At 44.5% G+C, this 22,850-nt stretch overlaps 1 protein-coding gene and 1 long non-coding RNA gene across 52 annotated transcripts; one reads left to right on the forward strand and one right to left on the reverse strand.

Annotated features, from left to right (window-relative positions):
• Positions 1-1,966: 1,966 nt before the first annotated feature.
• On the reverse strand, positions 1,967-20,223 carry nlrc3l (NLR family, CARD domain containing 3-like). Of its 50 annotated transcripts, none has more exons than XM_052468138.1 (15): positions 20,061-20,223; positions 19,703-19,763; positions 19,219-19,365; positions 17,353-17,635; positions 17,103-17,250; positions 15,872-15,964; positions 8,875-9,437; positions 8,608-8,783; positions 8,148-8,424; positions 6,178-6,393; positions 4,119-6,073; positions 3,876-4,064; positions 3,768-3,794; positions 3,529-3,609; positions 1,967-3,420 (listed from the first exon to the last, which is right to left on the reverse strand). In XM_052468138.1, the coding sequence occupies exons 2-11, from the start codon at positions 19,726-19,728 to the stop codon at positions 5,705-5,707; spliced, it is 2,298 nt and encodes a 765-aa protein (XP_052324098.1). In that variant the 5' UTR covers positions 19,729-19,763; positions 20,061-20,223; the 3' UTR covers positions 1,967-3,420; positions 3,529-3,609; positions 3,768-3,794; positions 3,876-4,064; positions 4,119-5,704. The 50 variants fall into 50 exon arrangements, with proteins under 50 accessions (XP_052324098.1, XP_052324097.1, XP_052324096.1 ...); XM_052468137.1 differs by lacking the exon at positions 3,768-3,794 and adding an exon at positions 3,795-3,821; XM_052468136.1 differs by lacking the exons at positions 3,529-3,609; positions 3,768-3,794 and adding exons at positions 3,714-3,740; positions 3,795-3,821 and having other exon boundaries at positions 1,967-3,501.
• LOC127908783 (uncharacterized) lies at positions 12,482-13,040 on the forward strand. 2 transcript variants are annotated; one of them, XR_008068401.1, is made up of 3 exons: positions 12,482-12,630; positions 12,697-12,861; positions 12,895-13,040. It is a non-coding gene; the product is annotated as an uncharacterized LOC127908783 (long non-coding RNA). The 2 variants fall into 2 exon arrangements; XR_008068402.1 differs by having other exon boundaries at positions 12,482-12,597.
• Positions 20,224-22,850: the final 2,627 nt, after the last annotated feature.

The following is a 22,850-nucleotide window of genomic DNA, read 5'->3' on the forward strand; positions in this document are numbered from 1 at the left end:
TCTATAGTTCTAAGAGATGTTGTGTTTCTATAGTTCTAATAGAGATGTTGTGTTTCTATAGTTCTGATAGAGATGTTTCTATAGTTCTGATAGAGATGTTATGTTTCTATAGTTCTGATAGAGATGTTGTGTTTCTATAGTTCTAATAGATGTTATGTTTCTATAGTTCTGATAGATGTTATGTTTCTATAGTTCTAATAGAGATGTTATGTTTGTATAGTTCTAATAGAGATGTTGTGTTTCTATAGTTCTAATAGAGATATGTTTATATAGTTCTGAGATGTTATGTTTCTATAGTTCTAATAGATGTTGTGTTTCTATAGTTCTAATAGAGATGTTGTGTTTCTATAGTTCTGATAGAGATGTTTCTATAGTTCTAATAGAGATGTTGTGTTTCTATAGTTCTGATAGAGATGTTATGTTTCTATAGTTCTGATATAGATGTTATGTTTCTATAGTTCTGATAGATGTTATGTTTCTATAGTTCTAATAGAGATGTTATGTTTCTATGGTTCTAATAGAGATGTTGTGTTTCTATAGTTCTAATAGAGATATGTTTATATAGTTCTGAGATGTTATGTTTCTATAGTTCTAATAGATGTTGTGTTTCTATAGTTCTAATAGAGATGTTATGTTTCTATAGTTCTAATAGCGATGTTATGTTTCTATAGTTCTAATAGAGATGTTGTGTTTCTATAGTTCTGATAGATGTTTCTATAGTTCTAATAGAGATGTTATGTTTCTATAGTTCTAATAGAGATGTTATGTTTCTATAGTTCTAATAGCGATGTTATGTTTCTATAGTTCTAATAGAGATGTTGTGTTTCTATAGTTCTGATAGAGATGTTTCTATAGTTCTGAGATGTTATGTTTCTATAGTTCTAATAGAGATGTTATGTTTCTATAGTTCTGATAGAGATGTTGTGTTTCTATAGTTCTAATAGCGATGTTATGTTTCTATAGTTCTAATAGAGATGTTGTTTCTATAGTTCTGATAGAGATGTTTCTATAGTTCTGAGATGTTATGTTTCTATAGTTCTAATAGAGATGTTATGTTTCTATAGTTCTAATAGAGATGTTATGTTTCTATAGTTCTGATAGAGATGTTTCTATAGTTCTAATAGAGATGTTATGTTTCTATAGTTCTGATAGAGATGTTGTGTTTCTATAGTTCTGATAGATGTTGTGTTTCTATAGTTCTCATAGAGATGTTATGTTTCTATAGTTCTCATAGAGATGTTATGTTTCTATCATCACATTTTGATGACTCAACCTCAATTATTTCTGATGTTAAAACAAAACAAGTGGTAGAAATATACAAATGTCGCACAATAGAACTTCACACATACCGGTTTAAAATAAATTAAAATCAAAATAATGTATTCATATTAGCATAAACTTTGTCTGATTATATGCAAATTGAATTGTGAAATTACATTCAGGAAAGCCTGAATTGTCATGTAAAATATAGGTAACACCCGTGACAAAAAGGCAAAAAATATTAGTTATAAAGTTATAAATTAAATGTTTGCTAATATGGGTGATTGTTCATGGGACAATTGATAGCTGCAACATTTAAGTAGTTGTAAGGGTTAGGGCTGTCCGACTAAAAAAAATCTTACTTGACCAAAAGTCAAGTTACGTCGACCAATCAATTGCTCAACATTTAAACATGTATTTTTCCATTTTATACACACCATGTGTTTTAATAAAATCAACTATATGCATTGAGCTTGTCTGATGCTTTAAGCTTACGGGTTGATGCCTCAAGAGGGTGCCAGAGATCTAGATGACCAGAAGAAAAAAACCTGACCCAACTATTCTCCTCCAGCAGATTCTGCCATTACTCTCCTGAAGTTGCCGGTGATAGACAACACGAGGAGTCTGCAACCTTTCTCATGTGGAATGCCAATTTATCTTACCATTTCTACCAATCTGCGTGCCAGTAATGGTTTTCAAATGCACATTTACGTGGAATGGTTTCATTTAATTTATAAGGTCTTATCACAAAATCATTGTCATGTGGTTAACAAATTTCATCCATATCTAAATGATAAACCTAAAAAGAAACGTCAATTGCCATTTCCAACAATGCAAAAATAGCCTGCATAAAGCCAACAAATAAAAACATTGCAACCTGCAGGTAGAAAATATCCTGATTTAAAATGTTAAAAATCCTATAAATCACTTTGGCTACACATGGCCTGTCTGCAAAAAACTTTAAACATTGATACAATTAATGGGTCTGGCCCAAAGCTTGCACTAGCGAGCTTGGGACAGACACAGCTGTAGGCTATTTGCTCAAGGGATAAGAAGCAGTGCTTGACTTGGGCAGGAGCTTACCTCAAATGTTCTACTACTTGAGCTCCTGTTCCTCTTAATAAATATCAGCTCAAAAGTATTGTGGAGCTCCTGCACCTAAATATAAACAGTACTGACACCCAAAATGACTACCGGAACCTATTTCAGTCCAAGTCAAGCACTGATGAGAAGCTTATTTTATGACATTCCCACTGGATCAGAGCATTTTCCCTGTCACGGTGAGTGGTTATCGAAAGGGCCAGAGCTGGAAAGATTTTTCAAATACATTGAGGAACTATTGTAATTGTCAATGTATGTAAATACAGAATTTGTTTGAGGTGAAGAAAACATCACTTTGAGAAGCTCCACAGGTCATTAGTGGTGGTGCATTAAGCCAATCAGAAATACTATCAGATCCCCAAATGAGGACATTTATATGCCTACATTTGCGCGCAGGCCACGTAGTCTATAGGCCTACTTCTATGTGTAAATCAGGCCACATAGCCTATAGGCCTACTTCTACACGTGCCCGTCCTTACTCAACATTGACAGGAGCGCTCCAAAGGAAAGACAATAACAAAATTAAATTGACAAAACTCATAAATGGACTGAGATAAACCCCCAAAAAATTCTCACAAGTGTAGCATAGGTTGTGCACTCTGCAAACTGTGTCCACTCAGACAATGAGAACAGGACTAGCGGAATAATACTCAATGGATTCAAATAAAATACCAGATTTTAATTGTTAAAATTTTAGTTTACCTTTATTTTACTAGGCAAGTCAGTTAAGAACAAATTCTTATTTTCAATGACGGCCTAGGAACAGTGGGTTAACTGCCTGTTCAGGGGCAGAACGACAGATTTGTACCTCGTCAGCTCGGGGATTCGAACTTGTAACCAAAGTAACAAACATTGTGGATTAGAAATCATATGAATTAACGGTAAACATACTACTGGTGATATGGGGAAGTGATATACACTAACAACTCACACAATGAAGCAAATGTGCACCAATAGGCGGGAGAGAAGTGCATTCTGGATGGAGAAGTGCATTGTGCATCTGGGTGCATGGTCAATCTGACGTTTGCATTGGCCATGCAGCATTTACGGTGATACGGCCTCAGCAGAAGTCAGGGCAAGAAGGACCTCAGTAGAAGTCAGGGCAAGAACGGCCTCAGCAGAAGTCAGGGCAAGAACGGCCTCAGCAGAAGTCAGGGCAAGAAGGACCTCAGCAGAAGTCAGGGCAAGAAGGACCTCAGCAGAAGTCAGGGCAAGAACGACCTCAGTAGAAGTCAGGGCAAGAACGACCTCAGCAGAAGTCGGGGCAAGAAGGACCTCAGCAGAAGTAAGGGCAAGAACGGACCTCAGCAGAAGTCGGGGCAAGAAGGACCTCAGCAGAAAGCAAGAAGGACCTCAGCAGAAGTCGGGGCAAGAAGGACCTCAGTAGAAGTCGGGGCAAGAAGGACCTCAGCAGAAGTCAGGGCAAGAAGGACCTCAGCAGAAGTCAGGGCAAGAAGGACCTCAGCAGAAGTCAGGGCAAGAAGGACCTCAGCAGAAGTCGGGGCAAGAAGGACCTCAGCAGAAGTCAGGGCAAGAAGGACCTCAGCAGAAGTCAGGGCAAGAAGGACCTCAGCAGAAGTCAGGGCAAGAAGGACCTCAGCAGAAGTCAGGGCAAGAAGGACCTCAGCAGAAGTCAGGGCAAGAAGGACCTCAGCAGAAGTCAGGGCAAGAAGGACCTCAGCAGAAGTCAGGGCAAGAAGGACCTCAGCAGAAGTCAGGGCAAGAAGGGCCTCAGCAGAAGTCAGGGCAAGAAGGACCTCAGCAGAAGTCAGGGCAAGAAGGACCTCAGCAGAAGTCAGGGCAAGAAGGACCTCAGCAGAAGTCAGGGCAAGAAGGACCTCAGCAGAAGTCAGGGCAAGAAGGACCTCAGCAGAAGTCAGGGCAAGAAGGACCTCAGCAGAAGTCAGGGCATTCATACTCCTTACGGAGCAGTGCAGAGCTGTTGTCAAGGTTAGTGTGTTTATACAGGATGTACCACCCTCACCTACCGTGGAGCTATACAGAGCCCTCCACATTGGTACAACATTTGGGAGGGACATAGTGAAGTGGCATAGAGCTCCATTTGGCCTCTGGAGGCTCCTCCACATTGGTACAACATTTGGTAGGGACATAGTGAAGTGGCATAGAGCTCCATTTGGCCCCTGGAGGCTCCTCCACATTGGTACAACATTTGGGAGGGACATAGTGAAGTGGCATAGAGCTCCATTTGGCCTCTGGAGGCTCCACCACATTGGTACAACATTTGGGAGGGACATAGTGAAGTGGCATAGAGCTCCATTTGGCCTCTGGAGGCTCCTCCACATTGGTACAACATTTGGTAGGGACATAGTGAAGTGGCATAGAGCTCCATTTGGCCCCTGGAGGCTCCTCCACATTGGTACAACATTTGGGAGGGACATAGTGAAGTGGCATAGAGCTCCATTTGGCCTCTGGAGGCTCCACCACAATTTCAAATCAAGCATAAATTGGCTTTTGGTCTAGGCCTCAGCAATGGACTAGTTCACTGAGATAGGTGAAAATATATACGTTTTACTGCTCAACTAAAACAATCTCAGTCGACCAACAGCCTAAGGACCAAACAATGGACCAGTGGACTGATTAGAGTCAGCCCTACTACGGGTAATCTACACACATAACTGGTGCAGGTGAATAAACATCGTTCAATTCATCATTATAATTCAGCCAGTTATTGTGATATGGATAATGTTTTTGCATATCTCCCAGCTCTACTGTACACCTTTCACCCCAATACCCAAACTACAAAACACACAGACATGTAATTTAAACACACATAAATGTGTAAACATATAAACACTCCCTTTCCATCAAGTTTGTTAATTAAAGGAATAATGAAAATGTTAACTAAATACCTGATTGTTCTTGTACTACAACTAGAAGTATAGCTGGCTAGTGTCAGTGATGGAGAAGCAATACATAACAGATTCTGCAACTAGGGTCACTACTGTCTGCATCCGTCCTCCAGTGAGTCATCTTGTTGAGTAGAGGATGAACAGGCTGTATGGTCACACAAGTCTAACAGGCACCGTGGTCTTTATCTTGACTGCTAGTTGATGGGTTATATATTAGTCCTTATAACAGACTCAGCACAGTCACAGAGTTCGTTCAGACTCTTTCTGGTAAGACACATCTGTGATTTATACCTTCTCTTTCTCTCGGTCTGTCTGCTAGTTGGATGAGACACACTGAATGTTCATTGTTTTGGTTTCAGCGGGGCACAGAGACGACACCAATACTTCAGTCGCATTACCTTTCATTTTACAAAACAGAGTTCAGTGCATCAGAGACAAATGATCAAACATGTTTGCTAACAGCAGGAGACTGTTCAGTCCTCAGACGTTTCGAGCTCCCGGAGGCATTCGCTAAGGTTGGCCTGTCTCTCTGGCCCTGCACTGTCCTTCCTCTTGGTCAGCAGCCTGCCCACGTCCTCCAGACCTTTCAGTGGAGGGGCGTTATGGGGGAACAGCATCCCTCGGAGCAAACCGTCATTGAGTGTCATGGACAAACCGCACAGGAAGCGCAGGAACAGGTCGTACTGGCCGACAGGAGCGCTGAGGTAACGGTCAATGGCTTTGCGGTACATGTCCACCAGAGAGTGTTCCTTCAACAGCTTGGAGATGTGGTGGGACTGGTCTAGAACGTTCCGCTCCTCCAGACGGAAGGTGAGCCAAACATAATGTGCAGCCATGAACTCCTGATGATAAGAACACATTCATTATGAATAAAACATCTGTCAATCTCAAAAATGATACCTCAAATCAAGAGAAGTAAAGTCATGTGACAGGAAGTCCAACCCACCAGGAAGCTCAGGTGTGTGAAGCAGAAGACCCGCTTGTCTTCGGCATTCGCCCTGGGAAGCTCAGTACACAGGCCCGAACACCAGGCCACCTCCCTCACCACCAGACTGTGCTCATACAGGTCCTCTTCATAGAACACAGAGCGGTTATTGTCCAACAGCTTCAGAGCCAGGCAACCCAGATTCAACATGAACACCTTGTCCATGTCCGTCCATCTCTGCTTATAGGAATAATACATTTGTATTTCTTCCAGGTTCAAAAGATACCTTACACAGTAAGCACACTATAACAGCACACAACCTACACCAATGTCATGACATCATAACGTGGGGAAGACTAAACAGAATCAAACTCCTGGGACCAGACCCTGAGACTTTCTACAGATGTTTAGCATCGGGGGAACAAAATGTCAGACCAAGTCTACACTGTACATAAGACCTAGTACACAACTAGCAGGTTAGATGAGTGTTATACAGGGCCTTGGGAAAGTATTCAGACCCCTTGACTTATTCCACATTTTGTTACGTTACAGCCTTATTCTACAATTGATGAAATATTTGTTTCCCTCATCCATCTACACACCATACCCCATAAAGGCAAACAAAAAACGGGTTTTTACAAATGTTTGCTAATTTATTAAAAAAAAAAATTAAAAACTAATGTCACATCTACATAAGTATTCAGATTCTTTATTCTTTACTTTTGGCAGTTTGAGTCTTCTTGGGTATGACACTACAAGCTTGGCACACCTGTATTTGGGGAGTTTCTCCCATTCTTCTCTGTAGATCCTCTCAAGCTCTGTCAGGTTGGATGGGGAGCGTCGCTGCACAGCTATTTTCAGATCTATCCAGAGATGTTGGATCGCGTTGAAGTCCAGGCTCTGGCTGGTCCACTCAAGCACATTCAGATACCTGTGTGCTTAGGGTCATTGTCCTGTTGGAAGGTGAACCTTTGCCCCAGTCTGAGGTCATGAGCAGGTTTTCCTTCAAGGATCTCTCTGTACTTTGCTCCATTCATCTTTGCCTCAACCCTGACTAGTCTTCCAGGCCCTGCTGCTGAAAAACCTCCCCACAGCCTGATGCTGACACCACCATGCTTCACCGTAGGGATGATGCCAGGTTTCCACCAGACGTGACGCTTGGCATTCAGGCAAAATTAGTTCAATCTTGGTTTCATGAGAACAGAGAATCTTGTGCCTTTTACTGAGGAGTGGCTTCCATCTGGCCACTCTACCATAAAGGCCTGATTGGTAGAGTGGTGCAGAGATTGTTGTCCTTCTGGAAGATTCTCCCATCTCCACAGAGGAACTCTAAAGCGCTTTCAGAGTGACCATCGGGTTCTTGGTCACCTCCCTGACCAAGGCCGTTCTCCCCCGATTGCTCAGTTTGGCCTTGCGGCCAGCTCTTGGAAGAGTCTTGGTGGTTCCAAATTTATTTAAGGATGATGGAGGCCACTGTGTTCTTGGGGACCTTCAATGCTGCAGAATTTGGTACCCTTCACCAGATTGGTGCTTCAACAATTCTGTCTCTGAGCTCAATTCCTTCCACCTCGTGGTTTGGTTTTTGCTCTGATATGCACTGTCAACTTTGGGACCTTATATAGGACAGGTGTTTGCCTTCCCAAATCTTGTCCAATCAATTGAATTTACCACAGGTGGACTCCAATCAACTAGTAGAAACATTTAAAGGATGATGAATGGAAACAGGATGCAGCGAGTCTTCTAGCGAAGGGGCTGAATACTTAGGTTTTTTTAAAAAGCTGTTGTTTTTTTATTTTTAAGAAATGTGCTAAAATGTCTGACCCTGTTCTTGCTTTGTCATTATGGGGTATTGTGTGTAGATGACTGAGGATTATTTATTTAATACATTTTAGAATAAGAATGTAACCTAACAAAATGTGGGAAAAGTCAAGGTGTCTGAATACTTTCCGAAGGCACTGTATATATTATATTATTAGGAGGGTGGATCAGACCTGTGAGTTGGGGTTTTGCCCGTGGTATTTCTCCAGCTTGCGGTTGTTCTGGATGATCATGTAGTGGATGAAGAAGGACGTAATCTTGGGGGGCTGGTCTCCGTAGTCATCGTAGTTACGGAAACCCCTCTCATACACCATGGCAACCATCCAGCAGCAGAAGGGAATATGACACAGGGTGTAGATGGTGGGGGACTTCTTGGTGTGTCTGATGATCTTAGCAGCCAGAGACTTGTCTGAGTAACGCAGGGTCAGATAGTCATCCTTCTGCTCGTCACTGCAAAACAACAGACAAACTAATAAACAGCAATAAAAGTCAACGTTTAGCATTTTATATCAGTGTTAAGTTTCACAGTGCTTTACATTGTGTTGCAACAACTCATAGGATGTTAGAGGGGGATAGTTACTCCAAACACACTAACACCCAACCCCCATAGCACCCTCTAAACACCACACACACCTGTAACCCTGTATCTCAGTGACACGGTGGATGTACTCAGGAGGTATCTGATTGGTAGCTGCACGTCTCCCAGTCAGCCACAAGAGGGCGTGCGGCAGCAGAGAGCCTCGGATCAGATTTACCAACAGGGAGTCCAGGGGAATAACAGCCTTGATGTCAGTCACAACAGGAGTGTTCTGGGGGAGAAGGAGAAATATCTTTATAGGTACTGTACAGAATGGTTCCATAGCCAAACACATCATCTCAGCCCTGTGAGACTGTGAGCACCTTGAAATCGAGATGTTTCTTGTAGATGTCGATCCCGTCCATGACAAACAGCACCTTGCAGTCTGGCTGCTCCAGAAAGTCCATGGAGCGTGTCTCATTGTGGTACGTCTGCAGCAGCTCCAACATACTGATGTCCTTCTTCTCAACTATGTTCCGCTCCCTCAGCGACTGCATCTCCCGGAACGGAAACGGGAACACAAACTGAATGTCGAAATTAGCCCGATCCTCTGCCCAATCCAGCATGAACTTCTGGACCGCCACAGAGTTTCCGATTCCGGGCAGCCCCGTGGTCAGAACACATCGTACTGGAGACCCATTCAGGGACCGGAGACGGAAAATGTTATTCCCACCAATCATGCTGTCTGGGGAGGCAACCTGGGGAGGGTTGGGGGGATCGGACCGGACCTCGTGCAAGGGATTGACCCCGCCATGACCTTGGGTGGAGATTTGGGGTTCAACGTAGACGTACTTCAGGTATAGATGCTGGCCCGCCCGGGGTACACCCTCAAAGATACAGTTGTGTCGCCGGATCAGACCACACTTCAACTCATACTGGATCACAGCTAAACAGGGGGAGACAGAGAGAGGGGTGGAAGAGGGGGAGACAGAGAGAGGGGTGGAAGAGGGGGAGACAGAGAGAGGGGTGGAAGAGGGGGAGACAGAGAGAGGGGTGGAAGAGGGGGAGACAGAGAGAGGGGTGGAAGAGGGGGAGACAGAGAGAGGGGTGGAAGAGGGGGAGACAGAGAGAGGGGTGGAAGAGGGGGAGACAGAGAGAGGGGTGGAAGAGGGGAGACAGAGAGAGGGGTGGAAGAGGGGGAGACAGAGAGAGGGGTGGAAGAGGGGGAGACAGAGAGAGGGGTGGAAAGGGGGAGACAGAGAGAGGGGTGGAAGAGGGGAGACAGAGAGAGGGGTGGAAGAGGGGAGACAGAGAGAGGGGTGGAAGAGGGGGAGACAGAGAGAGGGGTGGAAGAGGGGGAGACAGAGAGAGGGGTGGAAGAGGGGGAGACAGAGAGAGGGGTGGAAGAGGGGAGACAGAGAGAGGGGTGGAAGAGGGGAGACAGAGAGAGGGGGTGGAAGAGGGGGAGACAGAGAGAGGGGTGGAAGAGGGGGAGACAGAGAGAGGGGTGGAAGAGGGGGAGACAGAGAGAGGGGTGGAAGAGGGGGAGACAGAGAGAGGGGTGGAAGAGGGGGAGACAGAGAGAGGGGTGGAAGAGGGGGAGACAGAGAGAGGGGTGGAAGAGGGGGAGAGAGAGGACATAAAGAGAGATTGGTTGGAAGGAGTGAGAAGAGTCAAAGTACAGATACTTCCCCAGTCACAGGTCTGCTGCAGACCTGGGTTCAAATAGTGTCTCAGGTATACCGTCTCAGGTACAGGGCATTCGGAAAGTATTCAGACCATTTTACTCTTTCCTCATGTGATGTTACAGCCTTGTTTTAAAATGTATTTAAAAAATGCTCAATCTACCCACAATACCCCATTATGACAAGGCGAATTTAGATTTTTTTGCAAATGTATAAAACAGAAATACCTTATTTACATAAGTATTCAGACCCTTTGCTATGAGACTCCAAACTGAGCTCAGGTGCATCAAGTTTCCATTGATCATCCTTGAGATGCTTCTACAACAACTTGATTGGACTCCACCTGTGGTAAATTCAATTGATTGGACATGATTTGGAAAGGCACACACCTGTCTATATAAAGGTACCACAGTTGACAGTGTATGTGAAAGCCATGAAGTCCAAGGAATTCTCCGTAGAGCTGAGACAGGACTGTGTCGAGGCACAGATCTAGGGAAGGGTACAAAGAAAGCCTGCGGCATTGAAGGTCCCCAAAAACACATTGGCCTCCATCACTCTTAAATGGAAGAAGTTTGGAACCACCAATACTTTTTCTAGAGCTGGCCGCCCGGCCAAACTGAGCAATCGGGGGAGAAGGGCCTTGGTCAGGGAGGTGACCAAGAACCCAATGGTCACTCTGACTGAGCTCCACTCTTCAGTAAAAAGCACATGAAAGCCCACATGGAGTTTGCCAAAAGGCACCTAAGGGACTCTTGGACCATGAGAAACAAGATTCTCTGGTCTGATGAAGCCAAGATTGAAATCTTTGGCCTGAATGCCAAGCTTCACATCTGGAGGAAACCTGGCACCATCTCTACGGTGAAGCATGGTGGTGGCAGCATCATGCTGTGGGGATGTTTTTTCAGCGGCAGGGACTGGGGGAGACTAGTCAGGATCGAGAGAAATATGAACAGAGCAAATTACAGATAGATCCTTGATGAAATCCTGCTCCAGAGCGCTCAGGACCTCAGACTGGGGCGAAGGTTCACCTTCCAACAGAATAACAACCCTAAGCACACAGCCAAGAAAATGCAGGAGTGGTTTCTGGACAAGTCTCTGAATGTCCTTGAGTAGGCCGGACTTGAACCCGAGCAAACATCTCTGGTGAGACCTGAGAATAGCTGTGCAGTGGCGCTCCCCATCCAACCAGACAGAGCTTGAGGTTCTGCAGAGAGGAATGGGAGAAGCTCCCCAAATACAGCTGTACCAAGCTTGTGTAGCATTGTTGCCAAAGGTGCTTCAACAAAGTACTGGATAAAGGTTCTGAATACTTATGTAAATGTGATCGTTATTTTATTTGTAATAAATTTGCAGAAATGTATACAAACCTGTTTTTGCTTTGTCATTATGGGGTATTGTGTGTAGACTGAGGGGAAAAAAATACATTTGAATCAATTTCAGAATAAGGCTGTAACTTAACAAAATGTGGTAAAAGTCAAGGGGTCTGAACTTTCAGAATGCACTGTTTTAAAAATGACTTCAATATTTGAAAATAGTACTTGAAATAAGTCTTAAATACTTTCAAATACAATTTGATTCCCTTGTATTTTTTTATGTTTTTTACAAATAACAAAATAAAAGTGATTGTTTTGGCATGTGTATTTGAAAATACTCAAATGCACAGATAAGTGTGCCCTTCTTTACTGTTGATGGCCTGATACATCCCTACCCCTGCAAACCTATGTGAACTTTCCTCCACATCTAAAAGGTGATGAGTTTGCAGGATATTTCAGAGAAAAGATGGAAATCATTAGGCTGGGTACCAGTCAAGCAAGACCTCATGAGAAGTTTGATATGTGCAATAGCCTACAACACAAAGGCACTATAGAGTTATTTTCCCTGGTTGACACAGACATGATCAGGAAAGTGATATCACAATTCAACCTACCGGTCTTCTCGAACTTATCCCCACCACCTTCAAATACCGTTTTTAATTGCATATGTGAAGAAGTGCAAGCTATTGTTAATCTCTCCCTGTTCACAGGTATCTTACACACCGCACTAAAAGGTGAAACCCATTCTGAATAAAAGTAATCTAGATTCTTCAGCTCTTAGCTTTTTTGGCCAATCTACAACCTTCCATTGTTTAGCAAAAAAGTTTTCAAACAGCAAAATTAAAGTGCCAACTGTATTTTTGAAAAATTCTAATATGGTTTTCGTGCCAAACACAGCACAGAGACCACCTGAGTTACAGCGGTAAAATGATCCTACAGCCAACGCAGATGCCAAACAGCTCTCTGTCTTTGTTCTCTTGGATTTAAGTGCCGCATTCGACACTTGACCCTGATGTCCTTCTGGACAGGTGGGTTGGCCTCTTCGGTTCAGTTCTAAATTGGTTAAGGACCTATTTTTTTTTATTTTATTTCACCTTTATTCAACCAGGTAGGCTAGTTGAGAACACCTTTATTCAACCAGGTAGGCTAGTTGAGAACACCTTTATTTAACCAGGTAGGCTAGTTGAGAACACCTTTATTTAACCAGGTAGGCTAGTTGAGAACACCTTTATTCAACCAGGTAGGCTAGTTGAGAACACCTTTATTCAACCAGGTAGGCTAGTTGAGAACACCTTTATTCAACCAGGTAGGCTAGTTGAGAACACCTTTATTCAACCAGGTAGGCTAGTTGAGAACACCTTTATTCAACCAGGTAGGCTAGTTGAGAACACCTTTATTTAACCAGGTAGGCTAGTTGAGAACACCTTTATTCAACCAGGTAGGCTAGTTGAGAACACCTTTATTCAACCAGGTAGGCTAGTTGAGAACACCTTTATTCAACCAGGTAGGCTAGTTGAGAACACCTTTATTCAACCAGGTAGGCTAGTTGAGAACACCTTTATTCAACCAGGTAGGCTAGTTGAGAACACCTTTATTCAACCAGGTAGGCTAGTTGAGAACACCTTTATTCAACCAGGTAGGCTAGTTGAGAACACCTTTATTTAACCAGGTAGGCTAGTTGAGAACACCTTTATTTAACCAGGTAGGCTAGTTGAGAACACCTTTATTTAACCAGGTAGGCTAGTTGAGAACACCTTTATTTAACCAGGTAGGCTAGTTGAGAACACCTTTATTTAACCAGGTAGGCTAGTTGAGAACAAGTTCTCATTTACAACTGCGACCTGGCCAAGATAAAGCATAGCAGTGTGAACAGACAACAGAGTTACACATGGAGTAAACAATTAACAAGTCAATAACACAGTAGAAAAAAAGGGGAGTCTATATACAATGTGTGCAAAAGGCATGAGGAGGTAGGGGAATAATTACAATATTGCAGATTAACACTGGAGTGATAAATGATCAGATGATCATGTACAGGTAGAGATATTGGTGTGCAAAAGAGCAGAAAGGTAAATAAATAAAAACTGTGGGGATGAGGTAGGTGAAATGGGTGGGCTATTTACCAATAGACTATGTACAGCTGCAGCGATCGGTTAGCTGCTCAGATAGCTGATGTTTGAAGTTGGTGAGGGAGATAAAAGTCTCCAACTTCAGCGATTTTTGCAATTCGTTCCAGTCACAGGCAGCAGAGTACTGGAATGAAAGGCGGCCAAATGAGGTGTTGGCTTTAGGGATGATCAGTGAGATACACCTGCTGGAGCGCGTGCTACGGATGGGTGTTGCCATCGTGACCAGTGAACTGAGATAAGGCGGAGCTTTATCTAGCATGGTCTTGTAGATGACCTGGAGCCAGTGGGTCTGGCAACGAATATGTAGCGAGGGCCAGCTGACTAGAGCATACAAGTCGCAGTGGTGGGTAGTATAAGGTGCTTTAGTGACAAAACGGATGGCACTGTGATAAACTGCATCCAGTTTGCTGAGTAGAGTGTTGGAAGCAATTTTGTAGATGACATCGCCGAAGTCGAGGATCGGTAGGATAGTCAGTTTTACAAGGGGGAGAGTTTGTCACCCTTGGTGAACATAACTCAGAAAATACATATGACATGGGTTCCAGAGTGGAGCAGCGGTCTAAGGCACTGCAACTCAGTACTAGAGGTGCCACTGCAGTCCCCGGTTCCATTCCTGGCTGTATCACAACCGGCAGTGTTTGGGAGTCCCATAGGATGGCGCACAATTGGCCCAGCTATAACCCTGAAGGAAGTTGTTTTGGCTTGACCAACACCCACAACCTCCAGTCCCCTAGCCCTGTGAGCCCCCCCACAACCTCCAGTCTCCTAGCCCCGTGAGCGACCCCACAACCTCCAGTCTCTTAGCCCTGTGAGCCCCCCCACAACCTCCAGTCTCCTAGCCCCGTGAGCGACCCCACAACCTCCAGTCTCTTAGCCCTGTGAGCCCCCCCACAACCACCAGTCTCTTAGCCCTGTGAGCCCCCCCCCACAACCGCCAGTCCCTTAGCCCTGTGAGCCCCCCCCACAACCTCCAGTCTCCTAGCCCCGTGAGCGACCCCCCCCCACAACCTCCAGTCTCTTAGCCCTGTGAGCCCCCCCCCACAACCACCAGTCTCTTAGCCCTGTGAGCCACCCTCCACAACCTCCAGTCTCCTAGCCCCGTGAGCGACCCCCCCCCACAACCTCCAGTCTCTTAGCCCTGTGAGCCCCCCACAACCACCAGTCTCTTAGCCCTGTGAGCCACCCTCCACAACCTCCAGTCTCTTAGCCCTGTGAGCCCCCCACAACCACCAGTCTCTTAGCCCTGTGAGCCCCCCCCCCCCACAACCTCCAGTCTCTTAGCCCTGTGAGCCCCCCACAACCACCAGTCTCTTAGCCCTGTGAGCCCCCCACAACCACCAGTCTCTTAGCCCTGTGAGCCCCCCACACAACCGCCAGTCCCTTAGCCCTGTGAGGCCCCCCACAACCTCCAGTCTCCTAGCCCCGTGAGCGACCCCCCCCACAACCTCCAGTCTCTTAGCCCTGTGAGCCCCCCACAACCACCAGTCTCTTAGCCCTGTGAGCCACCCTCCAGTCACTTAGCCCTGTGAGCCCCCCACAACCACCAGTCCCTTAGCCCTGTGAGCCCCCCCTACAACCGCCAGTCCCTTAGCCCTGCCCGGTACTGACCCGAGCACACATTATACCGGTTTCAAGGTCTATGCACTGGCTGCCTGTGAGTATCAGAATTAGGTTTTTTAATCAATCCACAATTGTGCACCCCAACACATGAGTTATGTACCCAGTAGGTCCCTCAGGTCCTCTGGCCCTGGCCTTCAAAGCCTAGGACCAAGAGGCATGGAGAGACAGCCTTTTAACTATCCTAAAGCCTGGGACCAAGAGGCATGGAGAGGCAGCCTTTTAACTATCCCAAAGCCTAAGACCAAGAGGCATGGAGAAGCAGCCTTTAGTTACTATGCCCCCAGCCTCTGGAATAGCCTGCCAGAGAACATGAGGGGAATGACAATGTTGACATTTTTAAAATAGATCTTAAAACACATTGTTAGCTTTGCTTTTCCTGAGCAATGCTTTAGTCATTTCGTTTTTGTTATTCTTTAGTTATTTCTATCCTCTTATGTTTGTTGTATAGTAAATATTTCTGGTTTTATTTTCATAGTTTTTAATATGTTCTTTACTTGTGAAGCGCACTGCATTGCATTCATGTCTGAAATGTGCTACATAATAACAACAAAAAAGCTTGATTTGAAATAACAAATACACATGTTATTGAACCCAGATCTGGTGTGGTCAGTGAAAACCAGTTCTGGTTGTTACCTCTCTTGCACTTCTTCTCCAGTTCCTGGGCCAGCTCAGGTTTCTTCATGCTCTCCAGCATGCGGATCGCCACCCGCAGGCCTTGCAGTTTACCTGACACATAACAATAACAATCATCATCATCAGAAACAAAAAGCACATTATAAATACATTATACATAATGTATTACCATGGCAACACCTCAAATGACAACCTATTCCTGCTGTAGTTGCTTCTTTTGTAGTAAGCAGTGCACTACCCGGGTGTGAATGTAGTAAGCAGTGCACTACCCGGGTGTGAATGTAGTAAGCAGTGCACTACCCGGTGTGAATGTAGTAAGCAGTGCACTACCCGGTGTGAATGTAGTAAGCAGTGGACTAACAGGGTGTGAATGTAGTAAGCAGTGGACTAACAGGGTGTGAATGTAGTAAGCAGTGGACTAACAGGGTGTGAATGTAGTAAGCAGTGGACTAACAGGGTGTGAATGTAGTAAGCAGTGGACTAACAGGGTGGGAATGTAGTAAGCAGTGCACTAAGAGGGAGTGAATGTAGTAAGCAGTGCACTAACAGGGTGTGAATGTAGTAAGCAGTGGACTAACAGGGTGTGAATGTAGTAAGCAGTGGACTAACAGGGTGTGAATGTAGTAAGCAGTGGACTAACAGGGTGTGAATGTAGTAAGCAGTGGACTAACAGGGTGTGAATGTAGTAAGCAGTGCACTACCCGGGTGTGAATGTAGTAAGCAGTGGACTAACAGGGTGTGAATGTAGTAAGCAGTGCACTAACAGGGTGTGAATGTAGTAAGCAGTGGACTAACAGGGTGTGAATGTAGTAAGCAGTGCACTAACAGGGTGTGAATGTAGTAAGCAGTGCACTACCCGGGTGTGAATGTAGTAAGCAGTGCACTAACAGGGTGTGAATGTAGTAAGCAGTGCACTACCCGGGTGTGAATGTAGTAAGCAGTGCACTAACAGGGTGTGAATGTAGTAAGCAGTGGACTAACAGGGTGTGAATGTAGTAAGCAGTGGACTAACAGGGTGTGAATGTAGTAAGCAGTGCACTAACAGGGTGTGAATGTAGTAAGCAGTGCACTACCCGGGTGTGAATGTAGTAAGCAGTGGACTAACAGGGTGTGAATGTAGTAAGCAGTGGACTAACAGGGTGTGAATGTAGTAAGCAGTGCACTACCAGGGTGTGAATGTAGTAAGCAGTGCACTAACAGGGTGCGACTGTAAATTTGTGGTAGTCTTTACCGAAGCGCTCCAGCATCTTATCCACTATGTCCAGCGTATCGCTCTCCTCCAGGTCAGTCATGGTGAAGGAGGGGTGGCGCCCACATAGATAGCGCTTAAACAGGTGTAACTCAGGACCACCCAGGGATGTCAGAGAATTCTGCATGGACTACAGAGAGGAAGGGGAGGAGAGAGTTCACATGCATACTCTCATAGCAAGAGAATCACAGATCAGACAGACATTCACATTGGTGAAAACATGCTCACACACCTTGAATATGTAGGGCAGGTCAAATTCAGGGTGCAGCTTGCCTGGCTGTTGCTCTTCATCAACCTCTTCCTGTGATTCGTCCTCAGGCTTGACGGGGGGCAGGGGCTCAGGGTAGTCTACCTGGATGGGGCTGTGTTCATCCCTTTCTTCCTCCTCCACACATGTGTGTGTGTGTAGCCTCTCTGTGACAAAGGTTCCCTCTTGGGGATGCTCGCTGACAGACTGCTGCTGTGTGATCTCAGTGAAGACCGTCTCTGGAGACACGTTGCGGTTCAGCTGGACCCTGGAGGAACAAGAGTGCATCAGCACAACCTCAACGGCAGGACAGGAGAATGGATGGAAGTTGCATGTCAAACCTTTAAATGTAACGTTATAGATTAGGGTAACATTGGGGAGTGCCAAGCCAAGCAGGAAACAATCTGACAGTGTTATGTGGTCACACTGTGTGAGTAATACCCAGTGATAACATACAGTGCCTCCCGAAACTATTTTTCCCCTCGACTTATTACATGTATTTCTCAGCCATCTACACACAACACCACAAAGTAAACAAAAAAAATGCAAATTTTTGGTCCTTCTGTAGCTCAGTTGGTAGAGCATGGCGCTTGTAGCGCCAGGGTAGTGGGTTCGATTCCCGGGACCACCCATTCGTAGAATGTATGCACACATGACTAAGTCGCTTTGGATAAAAGCGTCTGCTAAATGGCATATATTAGTAAATGAAATGCCTGATTTACATCAGTATTCACACCCCGAGTCAATAGACGTTTTTGTAAGTGATTACAGCTGTGAGTCTTGTCTGGGTAAGTCTAAGTGCTTTGCACACCTGGATTTTACAATATTTGCACAAATTCTTTTTAGAATTCTTTAAGATGTCAAGTTGGTTGTTGATCATTGCTAGACAGCCATTTAAGTCTTGCCATAGAATCGATTTTGTCCCAAACATAACACTTTGTATTCAGGAAATTAAGTTAATTTCTTTGCCACATTTTGAGGTTTTACTTTAGAGCCTTATTGCAAACAGGATGCATGTTTAGGAATATGTTTTATTTAGTACAGGCTGCCTTATTTTCACTCTCATGTAGGTTAGTATTGTGGAGGAACTACAACGTTGTTATTCCATCCTCAGTTTTCTATCAGTCATTAAACTAACTGTTTTAAAGTCATCATTGGCCTCATGGTGAAATCCCTGAGCGGTTTCCTACACCTCTGGCAATTTAGTTAGGAAGGACGCCTGTCTCTTTGTAGTGACTGGGTGTATTGATACACCATCCAAAGTGTAATTAATAACTTCACCATGTTCAAAGGGATATTCAATGACTGCTTTTTTTTATTACCCATCTACCCTTCCTTGCGAGGCATTGGAAAACATCCATATGCATTGTGGTTGAATCTGTGTTTGAAATTCACTGATTGACCTTAGAGATAATTGTATTTGTGGAGGTGAGGTAGTCATCCAAGAATCATGTTAAACACCATGCTACTTATTGAGCTAAGCAGTTTTACTCCTGAACTTATTTTGGCTCGCCATCTCAAAAGGGATTGAATACTTATTGACTCAAGACATTTCTGCTTTCCATTTAATTCATTTGTAAACATTTCTAAAAACATAATTTCACTTTGACATTATGGGGTATCGTGTGTAGGTCAGTAAAACAAAAGCACAATTCAATCCATTTTAAAGGATAAGTTCTTGCCATTTACAACAAAAATAGAGATTTGGTTGTAAAAAAATATCGATACTTCTTTCAATTCAGGCTGTAACACCACATTATGTGGAAAAAGTCAAGGGGTGCGAGTACTTTCTGAAGGCACTTTAGGTGGTCAGACAGGTTTGACAGGCAAGCTCTGTGTGTCTGTGTGTACCGTGTGTGTGTAGTGAAGGTGGGTAGTTCCGATTTGCAAGATGAGCGCTGAGCCTCTGTGATGTTCTCGTCCTCTTCCTCCTCATCGCTCTTCATGGAGCCATAGCTGGAGGGAGGTCTCTCCTGGTTCTGGCTCACCTGTAGGATCCTGACATCATCCCAGGAAATAAAAACTAGTCACTTTTTCAAAACGTGTATTACTAGTTGTGGTTGGTGTCCCAAAATATATTTGGTACGTGGAAAGGTTCTATTCAAAACAACATCAGTTATGATAAGTCTGCTAACAACAAGTCTTTACATGTTTCTCTGACCAGGTAGTTTGTCGCCGGCTGCCTAGCTATTTAAAAAATATATATTGAGATGACAGAGAAGGGAATATAGCTCAAATGACTAATTTGTTACTTGTCCAACAACACCGTAACACACTGACGCTAATCGTTCAAACACTCTTTCCGGAGGCCTAACAGTGGTACCGGTCAACTCACCTCTCCACTTCTGAATCCGAGTCCATTTCGGTTCCCCCGAAAGGCTCAAATCCCGAATCTCCTGTGAAGGGGGAGAGATTATTCTGGTGCCGTCGGTCAAATTAATGAAGTAACAGAGAGTTTTTAAAAATTAGGTTGGCTGCCCTAAGGCCTAGTGCTAACGAATGTGTTGCATTAGCTAACGTTACATACCAAGCAAGTTGTGACACTGGCATTTCGACTTATTGTACAGAATGTAAACAATGACTTTGTTTGCTTTCAATGCCTATTGGGTGCGCATTTGATAATGATCCCAAAACTATACAGGCAAGTACATTTAGAAAGTTATAATACCCTACTCACAACACTACTAACTTACCAGCTCTCTTACCTCCCACCTTTTCAAAATGTCGGACTTTACTTCCGCTTTCCACCTTAAAAGAGGATAGTTTCTAAACCCAGACGTGCAACATCGCGAGACTACCGGGAGCACTGGCGAAGCAGATCAAACAGACCAGACCGGGATTTGGGGGTTGCCCCGTTCAAGTGCTAGTCGGAACTAGGAAACTGGAAAATGTCTGATTTGTTAATTCATTAAACGCGTCAAGGTAAACTACAACAGGTTAGCAAGTCGGACATTTCTGAGTTGCCTAGTTCCGAATAATACTTGAACGTGGCAAGAGAAGTCAATGGGCGAATTCGAGCGAATCACTTTTTGTGAAGACGCCGAACAACGTTGTCCACCGCTTTTCAAATGTGTTGCATTATGGCTATAGAAAAGTCGGACTTACAACTATACTGAACATAAATATAAACGCAACATGTAAAGTGTTGGTCCCATGTTTCAAAGCTGAAGTAAAAGATCACAATTTTTTCATACGCACAAAAAGCTTATTTCTCTCAAACGTGCACAAATGTGTTTACACCATTGTTAGTGAGAATTTCCTATTTGCCAAAATAATCCATCCACCCGACAGGTGTGACATATCAAGAAGCTTATTAAATAGCTAATTAAACAGCATGATCATTAAACAGGTGCCTCTTGTGCTGAGGGCAATAAAAGGGAAGTTTTGTCACACAACACAGTCCCACAGAAGTCTCAAGTTTTGAGGGAGTGTGCAATTGGCATGCTGACTACAGGAATTGCCTCCAGGGCTGTTGCCAGATAATTTAATGTTATTTTCTCTCCCATAGCCGCTTCCAACGTGGTTTTAGAGATTTTGTCAGTATGTTGAACCGGCCTCACAACAGCAGACCACGTGTAACCACACCAGCCCAGGACCTCCACATTTGGCTTTTTCACCTGCGGTATAATCGGAAGGGGTGTGGGAGTGCTGAGAAGTATGTATTTCTGTAATAAAGCCCTTTTTGTGGGGTAAAACTCATTCTGATTGGCTGGACCTGGCTCCCCAGTGGGTGGGCCTATGCCGTCCCAGGCACAGTGGTGGCTGCACCCCTGCCCAGTCATGAGGAATCCATAGATTAGGGCCTAATGAATTTATTTAAATTGACTGATTTCCTGATATGAACTGTAACTCAGTAACGTTTTTGAAATTGTTGCATGTTGCATTTCTATATTTTTTCAGCATACATTTCTGAAGTTGCTCCTCCAATTGCAACTTGAAGTCATAACCAAATGCGTTTCAACTGCTCCAGAGTCCAATTGCGGCAAGCTTTACACCATTCCAGTCAACGCTTAGCGTTGCACAAGGTTAACTTAGGCTTGTGTGCAGCTGCTTGGCCATGGAAACCCATTTCATGAAGTTCCCACAACCAGTTATTGTGCTGACATTGCTTCCAGAGACAGTTTGGAACTCATTAGTGTGTTGCAACTGAGGACAGAGGATTTTTACGTGCTTCAGCACTCAGCAGTCCCGTTCTGTGAGCTTGTGTGACTTACCACTTCACGGCTGAGTTGTTGTTTTTACAGTTGACCGGGGCAGCTCTAGCAGGGCAGAAATTTGACGAAATGACTGGTTGGAAAGGTGGCATCCTATGACGGTGCCACGTTGAAAGTCACTGAGCTCTTCAGTAAGGTCATTCTACTGACTGTCAATGTTTGTCTATGGAGATTGCATGGCTGTGTGCTCGATTTTATACATCTGTGAGTAACGGGTGTGGCTGAAATAGCCGAATCCACTCATTTGAAGCGGTTTGAAAGTTTGTCATTGGCTTAGATACTCTGATTGGTTAGAGACGATCCGAGTTTGGGTAATGCTGTGAGACAGCCCCCACATTCACCGTGACATAAAGCCCTCCAGACAGACATGCCCCTGCAACACAGCCCAGTGTTGAAGAACCAGCTGAGTGATAATCAGAACCAATTTTTTTTTTTTTTTTTTTTTTTTTTTTTTTTTTTTTTTTTTTTTTAAACGGTTCAGATGAGACAGCTTTCCAACCAGCACCACAAGTTCCTAAACACACAGTAGCGATGTAGTTATGGTCTGATATGGGGCGGGTCAAACACTGTGTCCATTGTTGCTACAAATCATCTCGTAGGCCTATGATCATATGTTGCTTGTCTGGTGTAAAGAAGTAGTGCTCACCTTGCGTGTGCTGGTGGGAATCTTTGGGGACTTGCTGTTGTTAGTCCGTTGGGGACATCCTCTGTGCCTTCCCTCCCAGCTGCTGGTACTTCACACTCCCGGCCCAACTGCGGGAAGATAACACTGCTCCGGACGGTGTGACACGCCCCGGAACGTGGGAGCTGGTGTTGCCTGGAGACTTGCATGAAGCGTGTCCTGCGGATTTACAGGCGGAGCTGAAAATCCTATTCAAGCCTCTCTGTAGGAAGCCACTCTTGGAGGCTGCCTTCTGGGGCTTGTTGGTAATGGTGAATGATATGGACTGTCTCCACACAGCCGGACAGACAGAGGATGGATGTTTCAGGCCTATTGTTTGGAGCATGCTATCAGATTTGTATAATGTATTTATTTAACCTTTATTTAACCAGGGAAGTCAGTTAAGAACAAATTATTATTTACAATGACGGCCTACCCCAGACAAACCCTAATACGGATGACGCTGGGCCACTTGTGCGCCGCCCTATAGGACTCCCAATCACAGCCGTTTGTGATACAGCCTGGAATCGAACCAGGCTCTGTAGTGACGCCTCTAGCAGATGTCCTACTGAATTTAATTTAATTTAAGGGACAATTTTTTTCAATAC

Source organism: Oncorhynchus keta, chromosome 18 (genome assembly GCF_023373465.1).
Source record: "Oncorhynchus keta strain PuntledgeMale-10-30-2019 chromosome 18, Oket_V2, whole genome shotgun sequence".
Lineage (NCBI taxonomy): Eukaryota > Metazoa > Chordata > Actinopteri > Salmoniformes > Salmonidae > Oncorhynchus > Oncorhynchus keta.

What these genes read in the sequence shown, in the direction of transcription:
- nlrc3l (XM_052468146.1), bottom strand. Translation starts at nt 19,728, where the DNA reads ATGGACTCGGATTCAGAAGTGGAGAG. An exon ending in TAAGATGCTGGAGCGCTTCG is followed by an intron (nt 15,965 to 17,102) that starts GTAAAGACTACC and finishes GTTATGTGTCAG; the next exon opens with GTAAACTGCAAGGCCTGCGG. An exon ending in AGAAACATCTCGATTTCAAG is followed by an intron (nt 8,784 to 8,874) that starts GTGCTCACAGTC and finishes CTTCTCCCCCAG; the next exon opens with AACACTCCTGTTGTGACTGA.